The sequence below is a fragment of the Rhinichthys klamathensis genome, unplaced genomic scaffold (genome assembly GCF_029890125.1).
Source record: "Rhinichthys klamathensis goyatoka isolate OS25496 unplaced genomic scaffold, OSU_Roscu_1.1 h1tg000406l_1, whole genome shotgun sequence".
NCBI classification, from domain to species: Eukaryota; Metazoa; Chordata; class Actinopteri; order Cypriniformes; family Leuciscidae; genus Rhinichthys; species Rhinichthys klamathensis.
Window position 1 is genome coordinate 1,317,347 of NW_026606907.1, and position 12,428 is coordinate 1,329,774.

General features: G+C 38.1%; 1 protein-coding gene across 1 annotated transcript in view; it reads right to left on the reverse strand.

Annotated features, from left to right (window-relative positions):
* The window catches only part of piezo1 (piezo-type mechanosensitive ion channel component 1), a 149,668-nt gene that overhangs the window by 69,236 nt on the left and 68,004 nt on the right, over nt 1–12,428 (reverse strand). The window contains exons 6-9 of the mRNA XM_056234815.1: nt 7,345–7,540; nt 4,895–5,108; nt 1,571–1,733; nt 364–450 (exon numbers count right to left, since the gene is read on the reverse strand). Of these exons, the coding sequence (XP_056090790.1) occupies nt 364–450; nt 1,571–1,733; nt 4,895–5,108; nt 7,345–7,540 (660 nt within the window). The remainder of the gene's footprint in view (nt 1–363; nt 451–1,570; nt 1,734–4,894; nt 5,109–7,344; nt 7,541–12,428) is intronic.

Consider the following 12,428-nt stretch of genomic DNA (forward strand, 5'->3'; position numbering starts at 1 on the left):
TACATTTTTGTTATGAAAAAAAAACAACCCCAGCCCAGGTTAAAAAAAGTAACGCAAAAGTAACGTACCGCATTACTTTTCTAAAAAAGTAACTAAGTAACGCAATTAGTTACTTTTAAAGGGAGTAACACAATATTGTAATGCATTAGTTTTCACAGTACTTTCCCCAACACTGTTGATAAGCGTTACATCCTACAACAAACGGGTGCGTAATGGAGAGCAGAATTAAGAAATATTACATATTAGGTGGGACAATATGGCCATTTTCAATTATTACACACGTAAATGTCTCAGTGGCGCTGAAAACACACCAGTGAAGCTCCTCCTATAGCTTGATATTGGTGTGTGTGTGTGTGATCTTACTTTAGTGTCATCTTCACTGCGTTCCTCCCACGGCCTGAGCTCCACTTCATCAGCTTGAGCCGTCTTGTCTTCTCCCGCCTCGAGGGTCTCCACAAACACACACATCACATCAGTTCACACACACACACACACACACAGTATTGCACACAAACACCGAGACGCACGGTAATCAGTGGATTAAGATGTTTGGGTTTACTGTATCTAATGCATTCGGTTTTTTTGTATGACAATGAAACTTTGGAAACGTCTAAATAAACATTGTTACACCTGATTAAGGTTCACCTTGTGCGATCCGGGTCCGCTTTGACCCCAAACTAAACTGTGGCTTCACACATTAAATTATGTTTAATTTTTCTATCTATTAGTTCGATTTTTCTCAAATTACTTGAAAAACACATTCAGCCTCTTTCACACACACACACACACACTCACAGACACATTTTTGCTGCAGTTTGTTAATAAACACACCCAATAATTCTTAAATCAAAATAAAATGATATCTTAAAGTAATGACTTTTTTAAATCTGAAAGTAACGTTTTATGCAAGTAAAATGAATACATTTAGATTAAAAACGGAACAATTGTTGTAGTTTTCATATATTTAGACTGTTTTGAGCAGTCATGCATTATAAATTCAAAAACATTTACTTAAATCCACTGAAGTCAATTGAGTTCATACTGGTAATTCCCATATTATATAAAAAAAATATATAAATAAAAACATATTTTCTTGCAACACACTGTTTTTTGCTGTTTTTGCTGTATGACATTTTAAACATCAAATAATTTCTTTTTTTTTAATTAACAAAAAGGCAGTACGGTAATAACCAGGTAAAAACATGTAAACGTTCACAACTTTACAAATGTTACGGATCAGATACAGCCACGCCTCCTTATTTGCATACACTCCTCAATCCCTAAATGCCCAATCCTAAATGGCTAAATGACCAAATGCCCTATCCTAAATACCAAATTCATTTTCGACTTAGACTTTTGTGTTTCGTTTAAGACTTTTAGTTTTAGACTTTTAGTTTTCAATCTGACCCAATAATCCCTCCATAGGTAATAGCCAGGTAAAAACATGTAAACGTTCACAACTTTACAAATGTTATGGATCAGATACAAAATATGACGTTAGATGAGAGATCGAGATGATTTGTTTGGGCGAATGCTCTCTTGGGTTGGATAGATAAGTGTGTGAAAGCACCTTGTCCGTGTGGCTGTGGATCTTCAGCACCACCGTCACAGAGATGTACAGGAGCAGGAGGATCCCGGGATTGACGTACACCGGCCAGTCGTGATGAGTGTTGAGGACCAGGTCGAAAGAAGAGCAGTTTCCAGGCTTTATCACGTCCTTCAGGCCAAACAATCTGGAGAAAACACATCGAAAACACACATAAATGCTCCATGTTCTGAAGAAATGCCCTGTCTATTTTAATGGGGGAAAACTGGAATCTCAAAAAAAGCTTATCAAATAACAAATTCCAGAGCAGCAACAAAATATGAGATTAATATTAATTGGTATTTAGCAAATGCGCATATGCAGACCCAAACAACACCAGTTTGCGATCGGCTTTAGGTTTAGATATCTATTCTGTCATATTGCACTTTCTCCCATTCAGAGTAACGTGAATCAGCCATCCGTCTATACGGGGCAAGTCTCTTCTGCTCACCAAAGCTGCATTTACTTGATCAAAAATACAGTAAATCAATCCTCATATTAGAGTGATTTCTGAAGGATCATGTGACACTGAAGACTGGAGTAATGATGCTGGAAATCAGCTTTAGATCGCAGGAATAAATTACACTTTATAATACATTCACATAGAAAACAGCTGTTTTAAATTGTAATAATATTTCACAATTGTTACTGTTATTTTTGCTCAAATAAATGCAGCCTCAGTGAGCAATACCTCAAAAATAATAATAAATAAATAATATCATATACATAACTATATGTTCAGTGGTGTATAAAGACCTTACTAATGAAGCGTTATGTGTTTATTAGCTTAGAATGAGGCATTTCTCTCTACACACACACACCGACATGTTTCTACGGTGGCCCTGAACGGACAAACGCGTTTCGTCACTATGTTGTTCTTCGTGTAAAGATCTAGCGAATAAAACACTGACACAATCATGAACAAGTAACAATAATAATCACAATAACATTGTTTTACTGAATAATAAAGTAAATATAATTTATTAATTTATCTTTGTAAAGAACCTCATGGCTACTCTCTGCTGTCTCAGACGATGACATCACTTCCTGTCGGGTAACTTCTGTTGGGTGCAGTTCACAACCTCACCACTAGATGCCGCTAAAACTTACACACTGCACCTTTAACGAACACTGATAATCTTGATCTGACAGCACTGCGCATGAGACGTACGATGTTTTAAGTGGCTCTGACAGCTGTGACAGTCTCTGGGTCAGCAGGGATTTATGGGTAAGGAGAAAAGCACAGCGCTGGAAACTCATCAAGCCCAGTTTCAGCGAGTCTCCAGATACACATCGAGGGATCGAGTCTCAGTGCGTTACGCAAGGACACAGCACCTTCACCTCCCCAGCCTGAGGCTCTCACACACACACACACACACACACACACCCTGCTGTAACACAAGCCTTGTGTGATTAACGCTGCTCGTTGAAAACAGTACGGTGAGGTGAGGTGAGAAACTCTTGAATCTTCAGGTTTGGTCCTCCATAAACTTGATGTACTAAAATAACTAAAACTAAAAATGACAAAATAACACAACAAAACTTTTACAAAAATGTATATGAAAAAATAAAAATGTCAAAATAAAAACTAATTCAAAATATAAAAATTGTAAAAAATATTAGTATCTCAATTATACTAAAATTACACTTCACAGATGTCCATGAGAGCCATGCTGTTACTAGTGTTATGATGTTCATCATCCTGAACATGCTAATCTAAATGTTACAATTAAAACGTAAATGTTCTTAAAGGTGCAGTGCCCAATAGGATCACAACCCTATTGTATTAGCTCCGCCCCCAAATTTACAAACATGCTATAAAGCACAGGCCCCTCCCCCCTCATGATAGGACACGCCCCCTACTGCTGATTGGCTACAAGTGTTCGGCGCTCAGTCCGATCCACTTTCAATAGTGTTTCTCAGAAATCGCTTACTGCACCTTTAAAATGTATTTAAGTTGTACTAAAATAAACTAAAACTAAAAATGACAAAATAACACAACAAAGTTAATCAAAAATTAATATGAAAAAATCTAATTTTCAAAATAAAAACATTCAAAATATAAAAAAATATTAGTATCTCAATGATACTAAAATAACACTGCACAGAAGTACCTGAGAGGCATGCTGTTACTAGTCTTATTATTTTTTATTTAATACTTCATATAGTTCACGGTGCTATTACTCAATACTTCCATGAGTTATGCACATTTCAGATTTCTTCGCTATTCATTAAAACCTATAGGCTATTTAAGAGCAACTGAATTCAGTGTTTTATGATGACACATCTTCATCTAAAATATGCACAATAAATATGTTTATAAGTGTATTTATCTTTCAGATTACCATTTTACTGTTGGACAAAATTGTCAAAACACAATTTTAATAGAATAGCGTATTTAGTATTTTTACATTAATGACAAAAAATTATACACATTAATACGAATGATATGTTCATCATCCTGAACATGCTAATCTAAATATGTTACAATTAAAACGTAAATGTTCTTAAAGGTGCAGTAAGTGATTTCTGGGAAACGCTGTTGATATTTGTAATCATCAAAACAAACACACCCCTACCCAATAGGATCACACCCCTATCTTGAAAGCTCCGCCCCCAAATCCACAAACACGCTATGCAGCACAGGCCCCTCCCCCCTCATGAGTGGACACGCCCCATACTGCTGATTGGCTACAAGTGTTTTGCTGCTCAGTCCGATCCACTTTCAATAGCGTTTCATCTTACCCTATTCATTAAAGCACATTAGAGAACAATGTAAATGCCACAGTATATGAATATGGTAAATTTACAGTACCACGGTGCAAATCAAAGTACCGTGCCACAAGTAGAACATGTTTCTGGATCAACAGTCTTTTGTTGATCCTGGAACAAGATTCCTGTCAAGAAAACAAACACAGTCCAAACCCCAAACCTAACCAGCCCTATAGCCATATCGGTCAATAGCACTACTGTCCCAGGACCAACAAAAGCTGTTGATCCAGGAAATGATGTCAATGTTTTCCTACTTTTTAAAAATCTCGGTAACATCCGCTAACAGGACAAACAGGGATGTTGAACTCTTACTTTTGAGAGACAATAACCTTGTATACGGTGAACTTTCATAACAAAAACAGCACAAGAAGTGCTCAAAATACACAGTTCAGGCATTGCTTAGAGTAGCATAAGCCAGACAAGAGTACACAACTAGGTCCTCTAACTGGCCAAAATGAGATTAATCTACCAATAACAGGCCATTGAAAGTGATTATGAAGGTTCGGGGAATGTGAAGAGAGTGATGAAGAGCAGTACCTGGCCCACAGGCCCGCCGGGGAGAACATCTCCTGTGCGAACGAGCTCTGGTACAGGTAAAGACACACCAGGTGTCCGCCAGTGAAGAAGGCCACCATCACACACAGTGTGTTAAACCCCAGATGGCTGATGGGAAAGTGGCAAGCCCACCACGTGCACACGCCGATGAACAGCAGGAAGTAGAAGGCCGAGAAGGCCGAGGGTAAAGTGATCCCTGCAGAGAGAAAGACATTAAATACGTACACTTTAAGATGCATGAAGTCAAACTAGGGCTGTGAAACGATTAATCGCATCCAAATTAAAAGTTTGTGTTTACATAATACAGGGGAAACTCGAAAAATTAGAATATCGTGCAAAAGTTATAATTTTGATGATTATGGCTTAAAATGAAAAATCTCAGAAAATTAGAATATTACATGAAATCAATAAAAAAAAAGGATTTTAAATAGAGAAATGTCGGCCCTCTGAAAAGTATAATCATGCATATGTATATAGTTATATATACTAAATATATTATTTTCACCTTTTAATTTGAATTACTGAAATGCATGAACTTTTGCACGATATTCTAATTTTTCGAGTTTCACCTGTATATGTGTGTGTACTTTGTATAATTATTTTGTATATATAAATACACACACACACGCATGTATACATTTAAGAAAAATGTGTTATTTATATATAAAATATTTATATTTATATATAATATAAATGATATATACAGTATATACATGCAAATATTTCTTAAATATATACATGCATGTGTGTGGATTTCTACAAAATAATTATACACAGTACACACACACACACACACACATATATTATGTAAACACAAACTTTTATTTTGGATGCGATTAATCGTTTCACAGCCCTAATTCAAGCCCTAAACATGCTTGATATCATCTATGGGCAATATTAGCCAAAAATAACGCAAATAAAAAAATCCACCATTTGGCATGCTATTTTCAAAATATTATATATTATATATCTAGTCACACATACTATTTAGAATGGATTGAACACAAGACTCAGAATTTTATTTAAAAATTGACTCAATTTGTTCCTTATGTTTTGTTGCTTCCATTTAATCTCTAATATCTTGTTTATATTCAGGGCTCGACATGAACGTTTTTCCTCACCAGCCACTTGCATTTTCACTGGCTATAATTTTGACATTGATACCATGGGGAAAAACTGCCATATAGATATTCTTAATATTATGTCATAATTCGGCAGGGTTATTAGGCTGCTGTCACTTTAAGAGCTGACGCACGGATCCATTACACTGTTACACGTGCGTTTTCTTTCTCAACTGTTTATGTTCACTTAAAACAGAACTGACTGTGTTTACGTGAATACTCATCAAGTATTTTGGCATTATTTTGTGTGTATTTGCCAGTTTAAGCGCAATAAACATCGATAAAGTGCCGCACTTTTGAGTTTGAGCAAAATCACAATGAGTAAAATTATTTGCATTACGCGCAATCCCTCACCGAAATACAAGCACTGCAACACCAACAATATTCATCCGGAGCAAATGAAAGGAGTGAGTGAGGAGAGGCGGGTGTGTGTGTCACTCGCTGTCGGAGAGAGAGAGAGAGAGAGAGAGAGAGAGAGAGAGAGAGAGAGACGCTGGTATCGTGTGTCTATTCTGCGGGAAATGAGTATCAGATATTTTAGTATTGATATGTATAGAAATATCTTAGTTTATTATTTCAGATGCCTTTGAAAAAGACTACAATTGAAAAATATATTGTATATACAATTCAACCCACCAAAGTGGCTAGTAGGAGTGACTGCGTTACACGCCACTGCTGAAATACGCACACAAAGCACAGGTGTTAAAGGTGTAGTCTGTCAGAATGACAGCTAGTGGTCAAAATAGGTACTGCAGTCCAAATTCAAAATATCATAGATCTCTCTCGTTCATAGAGATTTTTTAATGGATATGTTTGTTTGCTGGCTGCAATACGCTGTGTCCCGGAGTGTGGAAACGCTACTGGGTAAACTGGAAGTGGGCGGAGTCACACACACCAAAACAAAAACACAGAAACGCACATTTCAAAGTAAAATAACCGGCTGTCGAAAGCGTTTTTCAGAGAAACGAGTATGTGAACTAAACATGTTTCCTAAATATCTGCAAACATATTATGGTATTTTTATGCTTTACTAGAGTGAAAAAGTTACATACAGCACCTTTAATGTCAAGCCCTGTTTATATCGCATTTATTATTCTCTGATATTTGAGTATTGATATGCATATTATACTTAGTTTATTATTTCAAACGCCTTTGTAAAAGACTACTATTGAAAATGTATATACTATATGTAAAATTCAACTTGACAAAGTGGCTAGAAGTGACTGTTACACGCCACTGCTGAAACACACACGCGTTTGCCGTGTGTTATATCGCAGTGCTGATGGTAAGTGTGTTTTCTGCTGCTCGTACCTGCCAGTGCCAGAAGTGTGACGGCCAGGATTCGGCCCATGTTCCTGAGGAACCGCTGAGCCGTGGCGCGCAGACGCGCCGCTAGCTGAGCCGCTCCGCTACTCGCGTGAGGACTCTCCTCATCCTCAGTCTCACTGCAGGACATTCCCTCGTCCTCTCGCTCCACATCCTCATCCTCATCTTCTGTTTCGTCCTCCTGAAGAGAAGAGGACAGACACTTTATCACAGGAATTGACCGTTCGCAAAGACCCGCCCCCTTTGGTTACTGTTGCTAAGCCACGCCTCTCTCACGCAGTGACAAATACATGACAACGCGCCCACAGACAGGACAGACCAGCTTACTTTTGATATGAAACAAAGTCTCACCTTTCAAATTTGGTCATTTCTAAAAGAAATGTAAACAATAAATACCATTTTGTGGCTCTTTAATGTGTCGCGACTCTTAAAGCCGCTCGTGAACCGATCATCTCTTCCTTCTAGTTCATTTATAGCATCATATAAACATGAATAAACATACGAAGGAATGTTGTTTTAATCTCGGAAATATGTCAGGACACTGTTTTTCAAGTTCAAATCCTCCAACGTTAATCTACTAACTCTCCTGACTGCTTTGTCGGACAAAAATGGCGGATTATGATTGGTCAGTTTGCCTGTCAATCAAACTCCCTGCGAAGGGTCAATTAGGAGGGAAAAATAGGCACTGCAGATCCAAATGAGGTCCGGCTCCTCCTCTCTAGATGTAAAGCAAGGTGGGGATAATGGGTGGAGTTATGTTTAGTGGTAAGGTTTTATGGGTTAGGGTGTGGTTGGACTGTCTAGCTCCACCCATATACTTCAAGAGAAATCGAAAAACGAACTGGAGTGACGTCAAAATCAGACCAAAACGAAGTTCGTTTGGAGGAGTTAGTAAGTTTCTGAAAAAGTTAGCTCAGGTGGCGAAACACCTCTGAACTCCCATTGGCTCGTGGTGATGATGTAATAGGTGGGTGTGTCTCTGAGGCTCCGCCTTCTTTGATGTGTAAATCTTCTCTGGTTCATTTCATCTGTTCAGTCCGTCGAGGTCAGACGCCAGTAAAAGCATGAAAAGACCGGAGAGACGCTTTATATACTAGAAACTGAAGTTATATTTGTAATTGAAAGAGACACTGATACTGTTTTTTCATGTTTAATACTGTAAAGCTGCTGCTTTGAATCCATCTATTGTACGTCTGTATAAATAAACGTCACGTGACTACTGTAGTGCTGAATCTCACATCTCTATGATCAGATGCTTTCTGAACGGCTGTTTTCTCACCGCTGGGTTTATTTTGTTATTGAGAGGAAAGTGTGCAGCGCATAATCGAAATCGAAAAACGTCACTGTCGCCTTCAGCTTGTTTAGCTTAAAATATTATTGATTTGACTGCACTGACACTATCGGATGAGAACAAAACCTGAACTGAATTGAATCTTCACAACTGAATTGAGCTGAATAAGCAATGACCCATTCAAAAGTAGCTTTGTATTGTGAGAACGTGACATATTCTGCAAGCAACAAGTGTAATATATTTCGCTTTATGTTTATCGCCTGCCGTTTACAGCTGAATTTGAACTCGCCTCATATTTAGGGCTGGGTACCGAGTTCGGTACTTTTTAGGTACCGACCGAATTGCCTCGATACTACCGAGTATCGAAACATGTCTTGTTTTTCGGTACCACATTTCGGTACCTAAGTGGTTAATCTCGTCAACGTCAGTGAAACAATAAGCATGCAGCATGATTGGCTGTGGCGGAAAAACACTAGTTTACGCGGCTGCCCAGAGACGCGGCTCGTCGCACGTGAGGCTGCAGTGTGTGTGTGTGTGTGTGTGTGTGTAAGCGTGCGTCCCAACCCAGATAGATAGAAAATATGTGGAAATGATCCAAAGTGTACCTATGTCATGTGCCAGACTCGATGCCAGATGCACGCGATGCAATATTTTCGACAAGATCATTGCTGCCAAAACCGGCAACACGGTAAATTTGATAAGGCACTGAAGCGCACAAAATACACTTGAGAGTAATGGTGTTCACACCGAACGCGAATAGAGCGTCAAATACGCGTCTATCGCGTCTAGTTCGACGCTTGAATCTTCAGCTCAAGTTCAAATTTTTCAACTTGCGCGGAAGACGTTCGCGGCAAACGCGTCGCCCAATTCGCGTCATTCGCGACGCCCGGCGCGAATGATGCGTCTATTCGCGTCTTTGCATTGACTATGTATGTAATCTACTCGCACAAATAATTAAATTCGCGTTCGGTGTGAACACACCATTAGTAAACACTTGTTCATTAATAAACAATTAAAATATCTCCTTGCTATTGTTTCCACATCCATAATCATTAGGCTACTTTTGCCAGTGCTTTGCTGCAAGCTTCACGTGCTGAGCGCGAGGTATATATCCCGCCCCCCAGTAGCCTATATTTGATTTAATTCACATTTATTTGTATAGAATTTTTCACAATACATATCGTTTCAAAGCAGCTTTACAGAAAATGCATGTCTAAATTACAATTTAGAGTGATCTGTTATCAGAGGTGACAGTGTAATGGATTTCAATTAATTTTCATTCAGTTTCATTGTTAAACAATGCATTAAGTTAAAGCAGAAACAATGAGCTCATTGAAGTAAAGAATACATGTTGTTAAATGATTAGGAAACATAGAAAACTTTAGCATTGGTGCTTTTTTACATACTCAAAATATGAGTGTTAAAAAGTCAACAAACTGAAAAAAAAAATTAGGTAATGTTATATTGTTAAACCTGGTTACATAAAATTGGTATCGAAAAAAGTATCGTTCAGGAACCGGTATCGAAGTCAAGGTATCGGTATCGGTATCGGTACCGAACATTTTGTTACGATACCCAGCCCTACTCATATTTGATGAAGTTTGCATCATTACTTTTGTTACTTTCCGGTTTATTATTGTGAAGCTGCTTTGAAACCATTTCTATTGTATAAAGCTCTGTAAAAATAAAGGTTTTGATGTGAAAGGCAGCCGACGATAAACATAAAGGGAAAGATGCATTACATTTAAGAGTCTTAAGAGCGTTATATAAAGTCGGCCAATCAGATTTGAGCTTGCCATATTATTCCGGGTTTCCGTGCGTGTGCCGTATTAGTCCATCCTTAAACACTGGGGACAGTTGCATAAACATAACCGATATAGTCTGACCAACAAGCAATTAGTTAGGGCTAATCTGTTTTACTTTTTGGATTCAAATGAGACCTATCTTTTTACATAACTGGCTTTAAAAAGTGATGACCAGTGTTAAATAATTAGATTAGAATAGTCTAAGCCGTGTTAAATGCACAGAATGTAGAAAGTCTAATTTTGCATGACTAACTTTGCTTCCCCGTCGTAGTTCATCGGCTCGTTTAGCTGACCTCTTGACCCTGAATGTGAAACCTGTGTTGGGCTCGTTCAAGGGCACGGGAAGGTTGGATTCCAGTGTTTTCTATCGGTGTCGGGTCGTCCCTCACTCCACAGCCTCGTGTGCCTCTATCAACACCGTCTCCAACACTAAACACTGAGCCTCAATAAGGCATCAGCTGCCCTTTGGGAGGATCCAATGTAATGAATCTTCAGGCCAATCTAAAGCCTAATTAGTGAGTTGAATATACACTCCCGGGGAAGAAAATAAAAGTGCAAAAATGTTGACCTTTAGTACTACAGCAAAAACCTTTCAAACTCACAAAACAAACTTCATTTTGGCATAATTTAGTCTGAACACGCCAGCTCTATTATGTGTTAATAAGGTACAAAGTTGTCTCTTTAAGAGTGCTGATCCCAGTGACAACTTACAAATGTTTTGTATAAAAGTGCAATCTTTGCTTTGGATAAAAGCATCTGCTAAAATGCATAAATGCTTATTTTTGTACTTTTATTTATTTTGAATAAAAGATATTGTATAATTCTTCTGGAAAACAACAATTTACAGATGTTATTAGTCATTGTTTGTCTGAAAGTACATTTCATTTGTGTGATTGTGCAGCACATTGGTCAACATTACGTTGTTTTAATTGTGCTTTATAAATAAATGAAATGAAATTTAAATCAGTGTCACGATTTGGTTATGTTTCATGTCTGTCATGTGATCCCCTGTTCAAGTCATGTGATCCTTCTCTTGTAAGATGTATCATGTTGTCATTGGTTCATTGTTCACAAGTGTCCCTTGTCTTGTCATTAGTCTTGTGTGTATTTAAGCCCTCATGTTTGTCTTGGTCACGTTTTGTTGCACTGTAACCTCTGTTGGTAAGCGTCACGTCAATGTTCATGTTTTTGAGTTCATACCATGCTTTTGTTTTATGTTTGTTCATGTTATCCTAAATAAACTGCACTTGGGTTCTCATCTACACTTGCCTCCAGTGGACTACCTTACATTCAGGCAAAGCTGGTCTGTTTTGCTGGTTTTAGAGGGGTTTGTCAGGTCAGACTGGGAAACCACTGATCGACCAACTAAACCAGCTTAAACTAGAAAACCACATTAGATTGGTTTAAGCAGTTTCTTCCATCTGCTATCTAATCAAAATATCAAAAAGATTAGATGCCATATGACCATTGCATACTTCCATCTCATTCTCTGGTGCACTTTTTGTAGCATTCTGGGAAGCTGTAAACACAACACGGTCTCCTGATGGAAAGATGCCGGAGGTTGTGTGTGTTTGCTGTTATGAAAATGCCTGTTGTATGTCGAGTAGTTTCTTCCTTCTCTTTATTTTCCCATTGCATTTCCAAGCTTTCCACTTCATGTGTTAAAAGTGCATTCAAATCAAGACCCAGTTTCATAACAACCCAACTAATCAGGACTAACCCTTCAGGTTACGTAGTTTAACCCTCTGGGGTACTTCGGGACAAAAATGTCCCGAAGCGTTTTTAAAAAAAATGTTAAAAATTGTAGCTTCATCGGAATGGTCCGAAACTTGGTGACTTTTTTGGTACTTGGTATATGAACACCCAAAAAAATTGGGGACAGGATTTGAAAAGTCTAAGTGGTCGTAAAAAAAATAGTCACACTCAGGACCTTCGGGTCAAAAATGACCCCCATAGGAAATGAATGGGAGATT